This window comes from Rattus norvegicus, chromosome 15 (assembly GCF_036323735.1).
Source record: "Rattus norvegicus strain BN/NHsdMcwi chromosome 15, GRCr8, whole genome shotgun sequence".
NCBI classification, from domain to species: domain Eukaryota; kingdom Metazoa; phylum Chordata; class Mammalia; order Rodentia; family Muridae; genus Rattus; species Rattus norvegicus.
In genome coordinates, this window is record NC_086033.1 from 5,467,947 (window position 1) to 5,490,235 (window position 22,289).

At 43.1% G+C, this 22,289-nt stretch overlaps 1 protein-coding gene and 1 pseudogene across 1 annotated transcript; one reads left to right on the forward strand and one right to left on the reverse strand.

Annotated features, from left to right (window-relative positions):
• Positions 1–5,607: 5,607 nt before the first annotated feature.
• On the reverse strand, positions 5,608–12,807 carry LOC134482173 (uncharacterized). Its single transcript, XM_063274917.1, has 5 exons — positions 12,620–12,807; positions 11,717–11,879; positions 10,423–10,554; positions 9,788–9,964; positions 5,608–6,166 (listed from the first exon to the last, which is right to left on the reverse strand). Exons 1-5 carry the CDS (start codon positions 12,693–12,695, stop codon positions 6,082–6,084), a joined length of 633 nt encoding a protein of 210 aa, XP_063130987.1. The 5' UTR covers positions 12,696–12,807; the 3' UTR covers positions 5,608–6,081.
• An 8,074-nt stretch (positions 12,808–20,881) lies between these two features.
• On the forward strand, positions 20,882–21,190 carry LOC134482174 (small integral membrane protein 14-like; annotated as a pseudogene).
• Positions 21,191–22,289: the final 1,099 nt, after the last annotated feature.

The window sequence follows — 22,289 nt, forward strand, 5'->3', positions numbered from 1 at the left end:
TGGGATGCAGCTCACAAGGGACAGCACCTGTCTTCAACAGAGCTTCATCTGAGCCTGCCCTTGGCCTGTGGTGGATGTGCAGGAAGTGAGCTGACAGGTGAAACGTAGCCTGGCTGGGTCTCAAAGTGCAGCTTGAGACTCACCCACTGTGATTGTCAACACTTCCATGTCTCCATTGGGAGGGCAGTGTCACAATGTCCTCCTACTGTCTTCTCACTCCATTCACATGCTTCGTGTGACACAAGCTCATTCACAGTTCACAGGAGGCAGCATAGCTTCAGAGCCCTCATGTCTGGCCACAGAAGCCAAGAGAGCAATGTCACAGTTCACAGTGACAATGTAGATATGCCAGGGCATTTCCTCCAAGTTTTACTTTCAAGTGTATCCTTTTATTGCAGTTTATGCTACTCTTTCTAGAAGGCCATGTTTCGGGAGAGCATTTGGATTTTGCCCCATCCACAGTTTACAGATTACTTACATAGACTCCTAGAGGATTTCAGTGGCAAGGTTTCCCTAAAGTTGTATGCAAACTAACTGTATACACACACACACACACACACACACACACACACACACACACACACACACGGTGCAAGGATAATAGAGACGCGCATGTTGAAGTAAAGTTAGGACAGTGGATCTAGAAGGTAAGATGTGAAGTGTTGTGCTAAAATCTAAGACCCTAGGACGGAGGATAGGAAACAATTGTGAGTGGTGCTTTCCCACAACTTGGCCACATGAACAATGAAGTATGAGACAACAGACCTGCATGGTCAAAGCCAAACCCCAGGAATGCACACAGTCTATTGAATGAGATTGCAGCTCATCTCTCTGATCTGTAAACACCTGTTCAGGTGTTTCCCACACTCACTGATATGTAGCAGCTGAGGGCAAGCACCTCTCCTGCATACTACTTCATTACAGTCCACCCCTAGCACCCTGAAGGGTATTTAAGAACGGACCTGATAGGTGATCTTTTGACCTAGCTGAATATGTAGCTGAAGCTGAGGATGTCAACATCCCCAGAGCTCTGTTGAGCAGTGGGTGCTGATTTACTCTGGCTCCCTTAGTAATACTTCAGAAAACCAAGGAGACAGCCTCCTCAGGCATATTCACAGCTGCACAGGATGGAACTTGGCTTCAGAACACCCTAGTCTGAGGTATAGAAGCCAGGATGAAAACTCCATCAGCACTCAGTTGCTATGGAGATGCCCAGAATCATGGATAGATCTCTCTAGATCCCAGGACTGTAGATATAGATGCCTTGTATTGGTAGAACATGATCGTTTAGTTCCCCCACTTACTGCTCAGGACACCTAGAGAAGTCAGGAAGGAGCCAGTCCCGGTTCTGGTTCACTGACTAACAGTTCTTCACTGCACTAGAAAACTGCATGACACTCACACATGTTGACTCAGAAATCTAAGGGGACCACTATCAGGGAATGGTAGTCAGAATAACTCTAGCGGAAAGCCTGAGATGATGAGGTCTCATCTAGAAGTTCTTCTCTCTCCCAGATATTAGTGTCAGACACAAACTGAACCAATCCAAAGGGGGAAGAGTCAGCTCTGAGCCGAGGATACCACACTAGTCTCGCCCTTCTTCCTAAGGACCTTTGTCTTCTAGATAAAAGGAGTAAAAGCCATGAGCTCTCAGGAAAACAGTGGTGCCCTTCCCAACAACTGGCTTCTGAAATAGAGAAATTAATGATGTAAAGGCTCTGAGTTCCAGGAACCATAACAAGCAGGAAGTCCAGCTGCTTCTTATAAGCTCCCGGCTCCAGATTTCCATACCTGGAAGCCTCAGCTCAAGGCTCTCTCCTCAAGGAACCTCCTCACCCATTGCCCAGAGCTCACTGAGCTTTCCCAAGGACCATTTATTTCTTCCTTTTTTACAACAAGACAGGAGGGCAGCTTCCTTCTCCCCAACTCTCATCTCTTCATGCTCTTTGTTCTTTCTCACAAACGGCTGCTTAGCCTGGACAACAGGTCAATTAGTGAACCATAGAGGCACTGAAGGAACATCCCACAGGCAGTTGGTGCCACCACAACACTTGTGGCATCACAGAAGATGCTAGGGCTCTCCTGGATACAAGAGATTGTTCAGGGAAGGGTCTACTGACGACGTCACTGGGAACTGCCAGGGCCTCCTGCTAACCAGCTTTCCTTATGGTGACCAGATTCTGAGGTGCCATCTCCAGGAGGCTCTCCAGTGACACAATGGAACCCTTTCCATATCTCCTCCCTCTAAAGCTAGAGATTTCTCTTTGCTGCATTAGTAGTTACATGCTCTGAAAGGGCAGATTGCGTCAGGGGCCTGGCATGGGGAGAAAGATCAAGGGACATGGGGTGGAAGATTCTTCTGGATAATAATTTTATTCCCAGATCCATTCCTGTGACATACATTCCAATTTCCTAGGTTTTCCTGTTTCCCAAAAGTCAGTATTTCCCTTCAGACCTTTAATTTATTGGATATTGGATTTCATTTTCTTATTGTGCATTCCTTCCAAGGTGTCTTTCTTTACACATATTCATGGATGTGTACTCACAAAGTCTCTGTTTTGCATCCCTTTGTTGCAATGATCTTGGTAACATAGTGAACCCAGTTACACAGTGAATATACAACTTTAAATGTTGTGCACCTACTTCAAATGATAAACTTCCAAATCCTTTCTCCAAAAAATAACCAGATATCAGTGAGCAAAGGACAACGTGGACGGAGATTGGTCCTCTGCAGTTCCATTAGACGTCACTTCTCTAGTGTCCACCTTCCTGAGTTCCCAGGGACAGGCCTGAGGGTGTTAGAGTTTGGACCATGATCCTGTATTCATGCCAAATGTAAGATCCAGGAGGTTGGGCAGGGAGTGGAAGGGCTTGAGGTCAGGTGAAAGCTCAACGTTAATAGGTCCAGAAGTTCTGGAGGGAGTCTATTTGGCCTTGTCATCTGTGGCTTCTACGTTCTTGACCTAGTTGTGAGGAATCCATGTTAAAATTCCACCTAACCTCATAGCTGTAAGAGTGTAAAACATCGCCACGTAGGTCCTTTGCAAATTGCTTTGTCCTTTTCGATGCCCAGTTGGCTCATGCAGTTTCACTACCACTAGGTCCAAATTAGGGGATATTGTTGATGGATTTGGAGGTTCACTGGGTCTCTCTGATAGTCAAAGTCATAGACTTTATGGAGAACTGGAAGGACAGGATTTCAAGAATAAAATAGTTGAAGAATTCTGCCAAGTGCTGACCTCTAAGACTTAGAAGCAATGGGGGGGGTGTATTCTAAACATATTATTATATGGCTCAATCCCTCCTTGTATGGAGTACAGCAGGCCCAAAATAAGAAAAGAGCCTTTCCACCCTTCATGGACTCTAATGAGAGTTTTCATAGTCTTTCCTTTAATGTCTTGTTCATTATTTCCACCTGCCCAGAATTCTGCACAACAGAGACTCCAAACTGTGCATACATCTTTGACGGTTATTCAGAGGCTTTGGCTGTGAGAGCTGGGCTATTATATGGCAGCATTTCTAGTAAGTGGCAAAATTAGGGGGAAAGTTCCTAGCAGAGCTTTCTAGTTGCTCTATGATCAGTTTCAGTCCGATGTAGTGAGCTTCTACTCACCCAGAAAAGGTATCAATAAAAACAAGCAGGTACTTTTATCTTACTCTAGGAGGCCATGTGTCAGTTAATTCAGGTTCTCATAATTTATCATAGCGTTGGCTACCTGTATGCAATCCTCTCTGGGTAAATGAGCTCTGTTTTTTATTTACATAGGTGTAAATGTGAAATCTGGCTTTGATATCTCCTTCTACACTGTCCAGTGTATGTGGGTATAACATACCTTTGTGTTGGCAACTCAGAGAGTTCTGTGGACCCAAGACAAGTAGTCTGGTAAAGCTGAGTTACCAGAACCTGCCAATTGTTTCTGGAAGAATGATCTTTCCCTCTGGTGTTCACCACCAACCTCTGGCGTCAAGCTATATATTTGATTCTTTTGCATCCTTACCTCTTGGTTATACTCGAAATACACAAGATCTAAGGCACAGACCACATGAAAATCAGGAAGGATGAGCAAAAGGGGATGCTTCACTCCTTCTTTAAAGGGGGAACAAAAATATCCATAGGAGGGGATAGGGAGGCAAATTTTAGAGCAGAGAATGAACGAACAGCCATTCAGAACCTGCCCCACATGTGGTCTACACACACACACACATATATATATCTATCTATATATATATATATATCTATATATATATAGATATATATATATAGATAGATAGATAGATATAGATATATATAGATATAGAGATATAGAGAGAGATTGATATAGATATAGATAGATAGATATAGATAGATAGGTATAGATATATAGATATACATAGATATATAGGTAGATATAGATATAGATATAGATATAGATATAGATATAGATGTAGATATAGATATCCACCAAAACTAGATAAGAGGGATGAAGCTAAGAAATGCAGGCTGACATGAACCGGATATAGATCTCTCCTGAAAGACACAGCCAGAACATGTCAAATACAGAGTCAAATGCCAGAAGCGAACCACTGAACTGAGAACGGGACACCCATTGGAGGAATTAGGGAAAGGACTGAAGGAGCTGAAGGGGCTTGCAACCCCATAAAAACCAACCAGAGCTTCCAGGGACCAAACCACTGCCCAAAGACTACACATGGACTGACCCTGCGTAGGTAACAGTAAATAGCATTGTTGGGGCAACAGTGGAAGGGGAAGCCCTTGGTACTTTCAAGGTTGAACCCCCAGTGTTGGGAATGTTGAAGAGGACAGTAATGGGGGTTGGACGGGGAGGGGACACCCATTTAGAACGGGAAGGGGAAGGGTTAGGGGGCTGATGGACAGGAAACCGGGAAAAGGAATAACATTTAAAATGTAAATAAGAAATGCCCAATTTAATAAAAATGGGAGAAAAAGAATAACAACAAAAAAACCAACAAAAACAATAAAGAAAATGTTCCAGGGGCAGTGCAGGGGAATAGTGGTGAACAATAAGGGGGATGTATAGGGGATACACATATGGGGAAGGGAGAGGGAAGGGAATGGGGGCTTAAGGAAGGAAACAAGGAAGGGGAATAAAGTTTGAAATGTAAGTAAAGAAATATATCTAATAAAAATTTTAAAAATACCGTTCCTCCAAAATTGCTGGATTTCAATAAATCTGCAGACATAAACGATGCTATATTACAAGGAATGCAGAGGCATACAGCTCCGTGTGTCCTGATCGCTTTTTATATTCCCCTACTGAATGGTTTTATTTCCTCTAATGTATTAGAGAAATACTTCTGTGTTTCTCCTTTGTCTGTCATTATAAAGGAAGCTAAATTTGTGAGCACAAGGATGAAGCAAGGATAATTTTCGCCATGAATGTGGGATCCACAGAGCACGACAAACTGTCTACATAAAGAGCACAGTTTCCTGTGCAGCTCTGGCTGGCTGTGAACTGATGGTGAAGCCTAAGCTGCAGGAGACTTGCAGAAAACCACTGTTGCCTTACACTTGTGCTGTTACAGGAGGAAGAACCACACACGACTCAGGACGGTCTTGTGAGTGAAGGGTTAAAGGTCACATTGTTATTTTTAGGCAAACATTAATTTATTCAAGAACATTTTAAAGTGGGGAGTCAATGAGCTCAATGTATATAGCATTAGGAATATAGCATATTAATTAAAAAACTAAAGTTAACAAATAAATAACAAAACTTCAAATGTAAACAAATAAAACCAAATGCATAAAACCAAACTTCAAACTAAAAACAAATATAACAAGTAAATTAGTCAGCATTCAATAACTGCTGTTTCTTCAACATATAACTCCAGCCTGTTGCTGGCCTTGCAAACACAGCGGAACGGCAGGTAAGATGGTAAAAATCTCCTCAAGAGGAATGTAGACCTGCCTCACTCGGAGTGGTTGGTTGTTGATGGACAAGTCGTCAAAAGGTTAAACGTGAGGCGTGTTCCAGGCCACATCTCAAGGTCTTTCAAATTTAGCCCAAGATTGGTATGGTTACAAGGACTGAGATGTGGGAGGTGGTGTCAATCTTTGCACCCTCAGTGCTCCTGGTGGACAGTTCTGTCTCTGAGAGCTGTAGTCCTGCTCTGTGCCCTGGGAAAGCTTCTGCTGCAGTGTTCAGACCTAGGGGTGGAAAAGGCCTGGTGAGAACCTGCCATGTCACTTATCCCATACACAGCAGCACAATTCAGCAGGATAATCCAGGATGATCTTTCATCTGAGGTCATTCTCTCATGCCCAAGAGAGAAGGGTAAGAGATCCCACAGGCCTGCATATTTTCCCAGCTTTTAAAACTGCTAAAAATTAAACAGTGAACAGCAGATAATTCCAATCATACATATACATTATATTTTAATATCATGTAGCAATGTCTCAATGTCAGATGAGGAGAGATATGAACAAACTAGAAAACAATAGGAAGGCCTTGGAAGTCTGGCCATCACTGAAATGAAGACTATTATTATTCCTCCAGTGCAGGAATATGCCTGGGGTCCACATGACAACCTCAAAATCTGCAAAGACCCAGAGAAACAATATCTCAAGAAGTACATGCACACTGAAGTGATATTATACTTGGCAAGAATATGCTGCATGGAAATCTTGCCGAGGGTAGGCATTGAAGTCTAAAGGAGATACTCATGCAGAAAATAAACTATACCACTCCTTTGTTTATGTGTATCGTAAAACTATTTGTGGGGAGACCTAAAGGCACTGGGCTCAGATAATACAAGAGAGCACAGACTGGAGGGATCAGTACACAATAGCCAGAATCTCTATGGATCACATACACTTCATGGACGGAATTTCTTTTAAAATGGACAAGAAAAATATTCTGAGCTGCTCCTAGGTGACAGGTGCTGAGAACTATGGAGAAAGTCACACACCCAATAAGACAGTTTATAAGTACAGGGAATCTACTTGGGTCCTCTCATCCTGTGCTTTCAAATCCTCTCAGTGACACCGAAATGATGCTGCATCTTCTCAGACAAGGCCTTTTGCTCAGTGACCAGTTTTTGCTGATTCATGGGGTCCTGCAGACTTTCCTCCATTCTCTCCTCATCCTGGTCATTAGAAGATTATATTGTCCATGGAGACATACATGTATACAGACACAGACAGACAGACACCCAGACATACACACTTTTGAACTCACCCAAATATATTTGTTCACATATACAAGCAGAGTATTTTGCAGAATGTGGTTAGTTTCCCAGTTAATGGTAATAGAAGGGATCACCCAGTCTACTATTGTGGCATAAGAAAAAAAAAAAACCTGGAGTGGGGTAAGTACACAGTGAGCATAGCCTAAAGACAGCTCAGCCAATAAAGTGTATTCCCCTGAAAATCAGAAATTAGAAATGTGACATCTAGGCCTGTTAGCCAAGCCTGCTTAGCAAGGTCACAAGGCCGTGCACAGGAGGCTGATTTCAGGAAACAGAGCACTGGGGGGTGGGGCAGGTGAGCCTCTTCAGTCCTCTGCTCACTGTTTCCCAGTGCATGCAAAGTGAGCTGCATTTTTCAATATGAGGTCCCTTTACCATACAGTACCTGACAGGGGAAACAAACTACCAGCACAAACAGCTAGGAAATCTCCATAATCACAATCCAAGGTAAAACTTGTACTGGGATGCTATCAGATATAATTCGAGTAAGAGAAGGCTAATTCAAAGCCAAATGCTGGCAGGTATAATCAAACTCAGCCGCAGTCCATGGAAGGGCTGGACAACATTGTACCTTTTCACTTTCTGACTGATGGACATCTGGGTAATTTTGCTTCATGGCTGCTCTGAGGTGAACCACTAAACACTAATGTGCCACAGTTTCTCTGCTCACACCTACTTCTTGTTCTGGAATCGCTGTGTCAAAAGGTTGAACTTTCACAAGAGTTGTACACAGCTTCTCACAGGGCTACCCATTTGACACCTCCAGCAATGTCTGAGGGTCATCACTGTTCTAAACCCTCCTTACAGATGATTTTCACTCAGATCAAATGATTTTGAATAACAATGGTTAAGAGTGCCACAACACAACACAGGGTGAGTGCTTTGGACGATTTTGAGCCTAAGTTTCTGTCTGAGGCAAAGATGTGATTCCACCTCAGCATAACTCCTGGACATCTTCTGCTTGCAGATTCAACTCTAAGCAAATTAATCTTTCAATTAACAAATTCCAGGCCAGACTCCAAAGCCAAGGTATATTCAACCAAGTTTAGGCCAATCTGGAAAGAAAGTGGTGGCAGGTAACGATTAACATAACCAGGATGTTGAGAAGACACAACAAGCCACATGACCTTCCAGTGTTACTATACACTGAGAGCAAAGAAGGCAGAAGAGCCCTGAGTCATCAGTTTCGACACTGAGGTATATAGATTTCACACAGCAGCCTCTCCTCACATCCCTGTACCCTATTCAAGTTTTCTCCAAGTAATATCAATGTTTATGAATAGTTTTCCCAGTGTAAATAGTTTGAATAGTGATCAAGACCCCATTAAGAACAGTTTAAAATGTAATTGGAAAGATTATGTTTTCTCTTCTTCTTTCTCTCTCAGAGTGTTTGTGGTGTGTGTGTGTGTGTGTGTGTGTGTGTGTGTGTGTGTGTATTTTTACATGTTTCTAAATATGCACATATAGACTTATACAATATATATAAATATATATATATGTGTCTGTGTCTGTGTTCAGAAACTTGATGACTTCACACACACATGTGAAAAAGCACACATATACACACACTTATATATATAAGACACCCATATCACAAACAATTAAAACAAACAACTTCCAAAGTACAATATGCACCATAGTCATAAACATGACCACACATATATGTACCCACAAACACACAAAAAACACCCCCCACACACAGAGTCAGAGAGAGATGGAGAGATGGAGAGAGGGAGAGAGAGAGAGAGAGAGAGAGAGAGAGAGAGAGAGAGAGAGAGAGAGAGAACAGAAATCATAAGTGAGAAGCAGAAAAGAATGGGGAGGCCATCAGGCTGGAAGAACAGTTGCTGAATACAGATTAGGCAAAGGAAATGTGTCAAGTGAGAGCGTAGACACTGCTCTCCATCCCTTATAGAGTAAACCTGTGTAGGGAATGCACTTCTTGGGCACACGAGGTTGAGAGAGCTGGACAAAAATATCCCTCTAATCCTCACATATCTCACACAAACCCTCACCCTGAGAGAAGTCTTTCCTACATCCCTGTTCATCCAGTCAGCTCCAGGACATAAGCCACAGGAAAGAACACTAAAACACTGACATAAAACAGGACGGACAAACTGCTTCTCAAGCTCTGTCACTAGAAACCACGTATTAGACAGGCAGGAGGGACCATTTTCAATGTACGGGGAAAAGGAGAGAAAGTCCACAAGCCCCATCATGATTGACAATGAGAGCCATTCTTTTGGCAATTGAACTGAACTCTAATCAGTTCTGTGCACTACAAAGACGGCTACCACATGGCATCCCGCTAGCATAATGGCATGTAAGTGTGCAGTGTGTGATCAACAGATCCCCCTTAAGGAAATGCATTTTCTAGTTGAGCAGGAGGATTTGGTTGTCAATCCTCCAGTTTCTTGCATGAAGCTAACATCACAGAAAGTTTTGTAAATGTTCAAAGAGATGAACAACTGGATGAGACCTAGGAGAGTGTCTGGATAAGGTGGAGAAAGGTTAAACTGGTTTGACTTGGTTTATGCTTAGATATCAGGAAAACCTGCCCTTGATGCTTCATTCATCCTACCCGAGGCTGCTTGTTACACGGATTTTCATACTGGCTTCCCCACAGAACCTTGTTGTTTCCTTAATAGACTCTTCCAGTGCAATCTGTTCCCATAGAAGCTCCCTGTTCTCATGCCGTGCTCTCTGGGCATTGTTCTTCAGCTCAAACAACTCAGTTAGGAGGGGGCAGAAGCTGCGGCTGAGACACAAAGAAAAAATGGTGACTCCCAGCTAGTCTCCAACTTCCTCCCACGTCTCCAAGTCCATTACTCCTTCTAGGGTCCTGATCTGAAGAGAGTCCCAGATTATAGTCAAAGTCCACAGTAGCCATGGAGCATGACCTAGATACAGGTCAAATGGAGAAAAGAGCCACATTCCAGAAGACTCAGGGCACTTCTCAAAAACCTGACACCATTGATTCAAGTTTTTCCCAGAAGAGGACTTAATCCCCATGTGTGCTTATTTGTCCATTTTATTAGAATGTCGCTTGGAGGCCAATCTTTCTGTGTCCTGTGTGTCCTAGAGCCTTCCTTAGACACAGGCTTCCTGGTCTGCTTCAAACACTAAAAAGCCTGATCCTCACTTTACTTCAAAGATAAGAATGGGCTGACACATGCTGTGTCCTGTGCTGGGGTCACAACCTTGTAAGTTACTCACCAGTACCAGTCATTTTCCAGTGTGAGGTGTGTACATTTGACCAAAGCTCTATTGACCTGCTCACTCATTTTCTTCATGTCGGTCATCACTTCCTGGTGCTGCATCGTGAGCATTTCAGACTCAAAGTTGTTCCTGTGGTAAGGCATGGTCCAAGGATGAAATAACATTATGAATGAAGGATTCAAGAATTACATGAATTCAGACTGAATCCTGAACTACCCCAGCCTAGGACATGCCACGCCCTTGCTTCTTGGTACTGGGTCATTTGATATTTATTAAGTTTATTATTGTGAACACGGAGACAGCAGTGCCAGGAAACAGAAGGAGGGAGCTGATTTGCTTGAGCTCCCTGAGGGGGTTTGAAGGAATAGACTAGCTTGCCAAGAACATTCGAGGACCCTGTGTCACAATCCAGGCTCCAACTTAAGCCCATGAAGAGTATTCTCCTGTTCTTAGGTAACAATTCTCAATCATAGAATCTATTGCTACATGAAAACCCAAAGGAACATGAACAGTATTTACAGGGAAAAGAATTTATAACACGCACCAGGAGATTCCCATGTGCGTCCACCTGAGCAGATGTGAAATGTTCTACTGCTCACAGTGAGGCTCTCACCCTCATCATTATCATGCCATGGAAATTGACACACGATAATTCTCAGGCCAAATCAGTACATAGAATACCCAGATCTTAAGTGATACACACAAACACACTCACACATGCATACACACACACAAACTCACACAAAACACTCTCTCTCTCTCTCTCTCTCTCTCTCTCTCTCTCTCTCTCTCTCTCAAATACAATTAGAATGCCAAATAAATATAAGGATGTGGCATTATCTCCAAATACAATGAATAAAATCAGAGAAAACCAGTGATCCCCTGTTGTCAGTCCAGTCACACACTGTGAGGCAGCAAGTGGGATTGGGTCCCTCCAGCTCTTCACAGGACCTATTGAACCCAAAGCACCTCCACGTCAATTACAACAATGATTGGTTATAATCAGAGCACCTAGAAATTCCCACAAGCCAACACCTGTCCAGTCTCCTTAAACCACACAATGAGAGCTCACACACTACTACCCTCACTCCCAGACTGTGATTCAATCAGGCCACAGGCTATGATTTACGTTTGTAGGAATTAAAATAGCCTGTGCCACCATCCCATTCCCATCTGAACTTCACATTCTGATGCAATCAGGAAAGTGATTTTGACCATGAGGACACCCTGGAGTTGTAGCCTACTGTGATGTGAGGAAATGTGGATTTAACAGAACTTGCATTGTGACTACCTGTCATTTAAATTCTTTCCCGGGTAATCGGCCAGGATTCTCCTGAGTTCATCTCTCTCCTTCTGCATCTTCTGGAGAGCAATTTTGATGTTCTCCAAACGCTTCATTCTCTCCTCTTCAACAGGTGTCGTGGAGGGTTGGGACGATGCCTTCTGATCAAACTCTGTAGGTAGATAAATACCAGTAAACAGGCATATATGTGGACACAGTGTCAAGAAAAACTATGCTTACTCTAAACAGAAGTCTGAGGATGAACAGTTCTACAGATACAGTGAATCCCTGACAGAGCAAGAAAGCTATCTTTAAGCTGAACTCAGCTAGTTCCCTGTTCCCACCATCAGAGCCATATGATGACATATGCCATCATAGATATAGACCACACCTCCTAAAGCCATTCCTCTGTCACTGAAATTCTAAAGCTGGCCTAAACAAGAAGAATTGGAGGACCTTCTCAGCTAATGTCTGATGTGAGGCAGGTAAGTCCTTGAGTTCAAACTGCTTAACATCTTGAATCCCTAATCATGTGTGTTCAAGGACAAAGTAACTGAGACCTTGATATATGACCAGGAGAGTATCCCTCTTGGCATCAATTACCCAAGTAATCTACAGGACACTGCTGAGAATGAAGTGTTTCAACAGCCGATCCTGGAAGAGACACTTTGTTATTCTTATAAAGGCTCATCCTGGTATTCTTTGACACTGCCCAGGACACTAAAGAGATCCAAGGAAAGCCCCTTGACATATAACAGTTCTTGGTTTTCTGTCAAACTAATGATCAGAAATTATTGTGTCTGGGTCAGCCATTAGGAAGACTGAGGCTCTAAATCATACGTCCTACTCCTGGAAGGACCAACACAAGCCAACCTGCTCCAGGGAGCTCCCCTTGCCCTGCCCAGTACTCACTTGACCTCCTCCATTCGTCTTCTTCTCCAACATGATAGAAGGCTGGCCTCCCTCTGCCTTGGTCTGGTGCCTGCATGGATATGATTGTCCCTCCGAAAGAGACTGAGGATCCTGGAGAACATGCCTCCTCGGGAACCCATTAGGAAATGAAGGGAAATCGCTCAGGCAGTTGGTGTCACCACAACACTGCTGACATCACAGAACATTCTAGTGTCTCCTGGATACAAGAGAATTTCCAGGGAAGACACTACCGGTGATGTCAGTGGGAAATGCCATAGCTTACTTGCTAACTACCTCCACCCAGACTGACCAGTTTCTGCAGTGGCTTTTCCAGAGACTCACTTTTGAGCCAGGAACACCCATTCGCTCACTCTCCTTCCAGAGCTTCAGAGTTCTCACTCCTTCATTACAACTCAGTTGCTGAGGAGAGGGAGAGTTGTATCAGACCTTGAAATGGATAGAACATCTTTGTTAACAGCCAAAGGTCTAAAGACCGTGGATGAGGGATATTCTTCTTCCTGAAATGTATAAACCCAGTGTCCATGCATGTGACATATAGTCCAATTTCTACAGTTGTTACTGTTCCCCAGAGGCCAATATTTTTTTCCTTCACCTTTAAATGTATGCAAGTTGGAGTATGTTGTTTCATGGAGTGTGCCTTGAGAGGGGTCATGGTTTTAATATATTCACCCATGTTTTTTCCTGAAATCTCTGTCTTACCATCCCATTTTGTGCAATGGAAACTCCCTTTTCCTGGCAAAAAAGCTTCTCAGGTATAGAACAAACATCAAATTGTAAACTTTCTGTCCATTCTTAAAGTTAATATCCCCAAAATTGAGGGAGGAACTGAGACCCAAGCGAGAGCCATGGAGGGGCAGAATGCAGAGGTGCTGCTGGCCAAGGAAGAGCAGGAGGAAGCAGAGAAGCTGTAGCACATCATGGTGCACACCTGAGCACCTGCTGTCTTCACTCAGAGGACCTACAGGGTGCTTAACTATCATTTATAACTCAGTATCTGGTGTCCTCCTCTGGCCACCGTTGGAACTACATTCAGAGGATCCACAGACAAAAGTCATCCCAAGAACAATTCACCAAAATAAATAAAAATTAGTACATTTTTCTTTCAAAAAGGCATACAAATGTATGGTCAAGTCAAACAAAACCCAAGGAAACACAAGAAATGAAATATTTCACAACAACCCAAGAGTGCAAGAAACAGTATAAAAACAATCTCTTAGGGGTTGGGAATTTAGCTCAGTGGTAGAGCAAGGCCCCGGGTCGGTCCCCAGCACAAAAAAAAAAAAAAAAAAAAGAAAAGAAAAAAAAGACCAATCTTTTAAATCTATAATAATTCTATATGTATTTCTCGAAATAGCAGTTGGAGGAAGCAGGCTGTCATGCTCTTATAAGTTCCATAGCCTCATCAACCCTTGTGACAATCTCCACCTGTTTGATTTTTTCTTAAGCACAGATATGTGTGAGTTAGAATCCCGAGGTCTGTCTGGGATCAGACTGTAAACTGTAGTCAATGTAACACTGGCAATCATTAGCCACAATCTTTAAGTTTCCCTTGTAACATCAGAGCACAGCCATATCTTTGGAAAGCAAAACTCACCCTCCACCAAACTATCCTCCAAAATCCAGTCTCTCCAAAACACCAAGTCCATTCCTCATGCTATAAAGTATGACGGCCAAGTCTTGCATATGAAGGATCGATATTGCAGGCTCTAATACCTCACCAAAGAGACATTGCCCTAAATTCTTTTACAAGTCCGGTTTCCATGATAAGAGTTATATTAAAATATTATCCCAATCTAGACCTGTTTCCCTGGGTTGGCACATGCCACGTGTTTTCTCGAATGACTCCTTTTTTAAGCCAACATTCTATTACAAATATTACAAATTTTCAACCATACCCAATAACTTAAAAGCCAGTCACCTATAGCCAAGACATGTAAAGCTTATTATACATTTAAAACCAAACAGAAAAAAATGAAGTGACTACACATATCTTTAGTACTTAGATCAAACACCATTTTTACTTCTTTAGCTGTCATTTTAAAAGAAGCACCTTGTTACCTGTTGATTCCAAATATCACAGTCAAAGATTTCTCTAAGAGAAACAGCTAACAGCTCCATTACCATAGAAGCTTTGAAGCTGCTGGCACCTTTAAGGCCAGCTAGTGTAGACATTGAGCCAGCCCCCTGGGGAGCTTCCCCAGTGGACAGACCTAGGCTCCTAGCTACATTCCTCCATTGAGGCAGGATTCAGTCAGAGACACACATGGCAGTTAACACCAGAGATAACCAGTTATCTAGGATGCTGGGCTCCAAAGGTCAATTGAAACTGTTTTATTTATTTGTTCCTTTCTTGAAAGGACTTAAAACTAAATCAAGGGGGAATCAACCAGCATTTAAAGTTTTCACCATTTTTTCTTTTAAACATGAAACACAAAACATTCAAGCAACAAGAAGCACAACCCAGACATACATTGACATCCATGGACAGCTTGGTGCAACAAGGACAGACAATAGACATAGAGGGAAGGAGCTAGATGGTGTCCCACCAAAAGGACTCAGATACCCTACCTAAAGGACACAGAACCAGAAATAAGCACTTCTCCAATAGGAGCCAGCAAGGAGGCAGGATGTCCCTAGGAGAGCTCTTAAAAAGCTTAATCTCACTTTCCTTCTTTTGCCAAAGCATCTGTGGAGAGTCTGGGAGGAATGTTTTTCTCAAACCATTTTCTCTCTTGTCTAGGGTGTAATCTGTCTCTAATCAGGGTCCAAAGACTAAAAGCATCTATGAGAATTAACTTTGCTTCTCTAGATTTTAGCATAACTCTAAAAGAACACGTACACAAAAACATTTGACCATTATTACCTTGTCCCTTTTTACAAGGTTTACTCACCAGTACCCCAAATCTTTATTTTTCTTTGCACGTGCTTTCAATGCCCACGGTGCTTCTGTATCCTGCTTACTGGGACCTTTCCTGGCCCATTTTCCCCAATACGTCCCTCCTTCACTGGCCGGCTTCCTGGGACCATCTTGTCAGGTTGTCCTCTCTTTTCCAATCTTGGTGGGACCTCCATTTGATGATGCCTGTGTCATCAGGACACTCAGAACCGGGCATAGGCCTATAAGAGTTAAGAAGAAACACACACTCGGGTCATTCGTGTTAAAAGAAGGCTGTCCACGCTTTACTGAGATCTCCTTATATACCAGAGGCAAAAGCCGTGGAAAAACAATAAAGCAGGTGTAAACCCCAACCAGGAAAATAGGAAAACAGGAAAAATCTGCATCGTGGCAAGTCCCGACCCCAATACAGGGGCGTAAACAACTTCTTAACAAGAAGAAGCTGAAAGGCTCAGCAAGAGGAATGGGTGCCATGGAAGGTCCTGGCCCCAAATCAGGGACCGAGAGAAGCTGCCAAGGGTGTAAACAACTCTGGCCATAGTAGGCTGAAAGGCACAGCGAGGGGGAAGGGAAACACTCCAAGGTAGGGCCCAACAGGCTAATATAAATATATATTGGAAAAACTAAAACACTGTATATGAAGAAAAATAATTAAAATGTGCTACATATCTAAGCATAACATTCATAATAAAAGAAACTCAAATGACAGAAATTCATAAGAAATATTCATCATCCTTCTACATCACACAAATGCAAATCAAAATTACTCTGAGATCACTTTTCACACTTGTCAGTATGACTAAGGTTAATAACACATGTGACAACTCAAGCTGACTGGGTTATGGAGCAAGGGGAACATTCATACTCTCCTGGTGGAAAGGCAAACTTCTACAGCAACTTCGGAGATCAGTATGATGGTTCTTCAGGAAGGTGAAAATTGTTGTACCTTAAGATACAACTCCAGGTCTCATGTCCAGATGTTGATTCATCGTAGAATACAGACCCTTGCTCAACCATGTTCAGTGAAGCTCATTTATAATGCTTAGAATTTGGAAATATTTAAGTTGTCCCTTAACGGATGAATGCATAAAGAAAACGTGGTGCATTTACACACTGCATTGCTGCTTAACAATTACAAAAGGCAAAAAGGAAGCATGCACTATGCAGGACAATGAATGGATCTAGTAAAAGTCATTCTGGATGAGGCAATCCAGACTGAAAGAGACAAATGGGATACATATTCACTGAAATGTGGGTGTGGGTGTTAGCTGTTGATTCTTCAATCTGTGTGACTGTATGATCAGTTTAGTGTGAGGGTCTAGGGACGTGGGCCAGACTGTCCTCATTTAGGGAAGTACAAGTTCACTCATGGATGGCTGAGGGACACTGTCAGGGATAGGAATGTGAAATGTGAAGAGACAGGGCGAGGCAGCAATGGAGGGAACATAGAGAGGGACAGCTAAAATGAGGCACTGTATCGAAGCCTAAGAGAGTAGAAACCCTAATTGCTTTTTAAATTGTTTTATAAAGGTAACTAATGATTTATTATAGGTTCAAGGAGAAAAGTTAAAATGTTGCTTGGGTTCATCTATGTGAAATTTCAATAATAAGTAAGTCACAACAATTATGGATTTTGACTTTCAATGAACCTGCTACAGATAATGAATATCTAGTCCTTATGGAGACGTCTGTTACCATCTATTATACACTAGTCATTTTATTTGTTTACATTTCAAATGTCATCCCCATCATTGGTCTCTCCACTTTGAACCCCCATACCCTCCCAATCCTCTTTGTTTCTAAGAGGGCACTCCTCCATCTACCCACCCACTTCCACTTCACCCCTCTAGCATCCCCCTTCTCTGGGACATCAAGTTTCTACAGGGCCAGTTGCCTCCCTTCCCATAGATGTCAGATGAGCCAGTTGTTGCTACACATGCTCTACACTATATGTATCAGGAGCCATGGCCGGGACCATATATCCTCTTTAGTTGGTACTTTAGTCCCGAGGAACTCTGAAGGCTCCAGTTAATTGATATTGTTGTTCTTCATATTGGGTTCCATCCCCTTCATCTCCTTCAGACTTTTCCCTAACTCTTTCATTGTGGTCCCCAGGCTTAGTCCAATGGTTGGCTGTGAATATCTGCATCTATGTCTTGAACAGAGGCCCATGCAAGGCTAGAAGGAAGCCTCAGACTCCAAAGTAAGGTAATAGGATGTAATTCTGTATTTGCCCAGAAGATGGCGACATAGGATCGTTTTCACAAACTTGTTTCTCACTAACCTCTTAGTTCTGTCCAGCATGTCAGGAAAGTTCCACAATGTGCTCTGTGACTGAAGATCCTTCTCTTGCTGGAACTCGATCCCTGCGTGGAATACTCTCGATCGGCGATGGGCGTCTGGGTCGGTGGACGCAATGACTCCAGGAACTGTGAATGAATGGACTGAGTTGAGCAGACATTGAATTCATCTGAGTGGTTGGCATCTCCAGAACCTGCAGCTTAGCATCCATGGATCCAGGAGAGCACAGTGTGCAGGGCTGAAATCAGATTCTGTAATGGAGAGGCGGAAGAAACTATGGTTTTGAAGTATTTGTTCTTTTTGAAAGCACAAAGTGGGAGATCAGTCAGTTTTCCTCTTTTTGCAACATCTTACTCTGAGCTGCAGGACATATCCTGGGGTATATTGCTTTCCATATTCAATGGGCTTTTCAGAAATTCCAGTTTCCTGAAACGGCATGGCCATACTTTGGTGGACTGACTGGTAGGAAGTGGAAAGGTTCTCTGAGGGGCAGATGAGGAAAGGCCAAAAGAAGAGGAAAGAGACAGCTATGAAAGGGCTGCTGGTGGGTACAAGGAAACAACAAGCACATTTCTCAAAGCCCTATTTTACTATAGCACTGTGGGAAGCATAACCACAAGCTGACAGAAACAAATTGTTAAAATAAACAATGCATTCGTTCCCATCCCCCAAACTACTCCTTTTTTAACCACCAAGGTCAATAGAAATTTAAGCCTCAAGTACACCTTCTCTTAAGGTTCCATACCTCAGCAGGCTGAAAAATCTGCCAACAGGCCTTGACCTACCTTGACTATGCCTAGCAGGCAGACCTTCTCTCTCTTTCTTTTCCTCTGTTTGAGAGCAGGAGCAAATGACTTTATTCTGTGGGAGGATTTCCATTATCAACAAACATAAATTTTCCGAAGTCATTAAAGCTAGAAGGCCAATCATTGATGGGCAGGTGTGGTCAGGTCACTCTACCTAAACTATCCCATGGAGAAAAGTAAAAGTGACAGCCATACCTGTGTTTAGGAAACAAGATGTCGCAGGTGATTTGAGTATGGGTGCTGAGTGGGAGAGAGGAGGTCATGAATCTAGCTGGAAAAGCCCACTCCACTTTTAGATGTGTTTTGAAAGACATATAATAGAAATTTAACTGCAACAAAATTTTGTCAGCAAATGTGCTCTAATGATAGGTGGTTAGGTTTTGGGGGTCATATTGACACAGAAACTGGATTAGTGGTAATATCTTGGGAAGTAGCTTGTGTTACAAGGAGAACTTCAGTTATCCCTTGCCTAGGCCATCTACTGTCTTCTCTTCTCTTTTTCCTCTTTCACTCTTCTATCTGGGCTGATGTAGCAAAAGGCTCTTCCCAGAGACAAGTCAAAGGAGAATTAAGGTGACATCTTTAGCCTGTTTTCTTGGAGACACATTGGACTGGAAAGGCTGTGAGGGAACCAGGTGGGAGGAGACTGCAAAAGGCAGAACGAAGCAGTGACTGCACTGGTCGTGTTTCCCATTCTGTCACAGAAGCATTTGAAGAAAGGAGGGTTCCATTGGCTCAGAGTCGGGAAGCACAGACTCCATCCTAGAAGGGGTGAGTGTAGCCGTGAGAGGTGCAGTTGGTAGAAGTGGACTGGCTGGCAGGATGTGAATGAGACTCTTACTATGTGGGTGGAGCAGGGAGCAGAAATAGGGAAATTCTAGCTCTTAGCTTCCTCTCTGTGCCATTCAGTGCAGGCACCTGGCCTGAGAGTTATGGTGTTACCACCATTCAGAGTGAGCTTTACGTCGATTCTCTCCCCAAAACCCCTCAGAGTGACATTCAAAGGCCTGCTTCACTAACACACTAGGCAATTTTTACCTTCCTCAAGTTGTCAGTGACCAGCAGCAGAGCAAGGCAAGAAGGTTGCACGGCCATTTAGAGGGAGGAATCAAGGAGTGGTATCCGTGCAAGCCAGAAGAGACCTACAGGAAAACTGGACATCAAAGAGCCACACACATTCTCTCATGGATTCTCATGGTTTTCCCAGGGTGAGATTCAGATGCATGTGGTAGCTAAAGGCATTTCTGGCTGAAGCCGGTTTTCCTATGTGACATTAGGAAACAGTTGTAATAAAAGAAAGTTTCAAACAGCAAACTGTTCTGATTCTGATGGACACAAGTCTGATACTAGGCTGGAATTCTGTTCATAACTTTCGATACTTTTGAAAATAAAGGATAGATAGTATAATGTACTCGAATCCTAAAATACTGTGAAGTATGCATTTCATAAATATGCATTACATGATATTCAGTTGAAATTGCTGGGAATTGTACTTTCTTCTATCCCTATAACCACTTGGCTCTGGACAGAATTACTAAAGAATATGATGACTTGGGCTGTGTGTGTCTCTGTGTGTCTTGTGTGTTCTGTGCGTGTGTTTATGTGTGTCTCTGTGTTTCTTTAGGTATTTATGTGTTTATATATTTATGTGAAAATGGAGGCTCTGTCAACTTATGGTATTTTTCACAGTAGCTATTGTCCACAGTGTTTTATGAGATGAAGTCTTCATTATGGCAGATGGGCCATACAGAAAGATCAAAGTATGGGGTTGGGGATTTAGCTTAGTTGTAGACGCTTGCCTAGAAACCGCAAGGCCCTGGATTCGGGTCCCCAGCTCCGGAAAAGAAAAAAAAAAAAAAGAAAGATCAAAGTATAGAGGAAGGGGCAGGGAAGATATCACAGCAGTTGAAATCACTTACTGTTCTTCCAGAGGATCTGGAATTGGTTCCTGGTAACCATACAAAGACTAACACCAACCTCGATAGGCAAAGCTGTCTCCCAGATTCTGCCCACACTTGACAACCTCGTGATCCACCCACCCATACAAAAGGCAAAACACAGATCCGGGTCTAGTGGCTAAGAGTGACATGGTCTATCTAATCCGGAGGGGAGGAGGGTGGCGGCCAGCAGCAGGGCAGCGACAGGGGCGTCCAGAATACTCCAGGTCACCACCCTCCCCACCCACCACTTGTTTGGGTGGCTTTAAAGAGTTGAGTAAAATCAAGCTGGTAACCAACCATGACTGAAGGAGGATTTGATCCCTGTGAATGTATTTGCTCTCATGAACGCACTATGAGAAGACTCATCAATCTGCTCCAGCAGTCCCGGGCCTAATGTACCAACACAGAATGCCTTCGGGAATTGCCAGGGCCCTCCGGTGACAGTGGCATCAGCATCACTGTGATCTTGATGGCCTGGATGGTGATCGCTGTGCTCCTCTTTCTACTGAGGCCTCCTAACCTGAGAGGCTTCAGCCTTCCTGGAAAGCCCTCCAGTCCTCACAGTGGACAGGTCCCGCCAGCCCCTCCTGTGGGCTAACATCCTGGTGTGGGAAGCAGCGATTGTTTGATGCCCTGCACGACTGAACGACTGAAGAGAACATGGCATTACCTGTCTCTCCTTTTCCATCTGCAGTGTGGATGGTATTGTTTTCATGAGCTTCTAGAAGTTGCACTTGCCAACTGCCTTTGTTTCCTGTGTTGCCACAGTCCTTGTTTACAGTATACCCCAGTAAATGATTTCTTTGAAAAATCGAGGGCTGTGTTGGTTGGCCTAAGCTTAAACTTTCCACTTGTTCTCCCTGGAACCCTGACCATAGCGTCTGTGGTGGTTTCTGGCCCAACTGAAGGAAAATTAAGGTTTCTGCATTTAAGTATTTTAAGTGGTTTGGATAGATTTTAATTCTTTTCATAAGGTATATTCTGGTTGTCTGGTATGAGTGACAGAGCCATGCCGTAGTCACTTTACTGTGGCATTTTACCTATGGGTGGCAGTTTTCTGTAGTCCTTGACACTGATACTTTAGATCATTTTCCTTACAAAGTCCAGCTGGCTTATATGGCTAGAATAGGAAAATCGATTTGGTTGTTTACTGATTTTTTTTTAATTACCATTAAAAATTTCTGATGGTAATACTTTAAATAAACATGATTGATTAATATTTTTAAAAGAGGTAAAACACTCAGAGACCTAGAAAACCATGGATGGGTTCCTCTTTAGTGAACTGGAGTCACAAAAATGTCAGAATCACACAGTCAATCAGGATTCACCTGAAACCAGACACTACAGACATGGTCTCATTTACATAGAAAGAAGTGGCTGTTGGGAAATGATAAGCAAAGTTGCTCAGCACGACCATGAAAGGACTCTTCACAACTGGGCATAGTGACTCAAAGTGCCAATTTCAGTGCTTGGGATAAAGAAGTAGGTAGATTCCTGTAGGATCAAGGCCACCCTGTTTCACCCAGCAAGTCCATGATGTTTAGTTCTGCCAGATTATACTGAGAGGTCCCGTTTTTTCCCTTTTTTTTTTCATACTTTTTACTTGTGTGAGTATATTGTAGCTATCTTCAAACACACCAGAAGAGGGCGTCAGGTCCCATTGCAGATGGCTGTAGGTAGCCATGTGGTTGTTGAGATTTGAACTC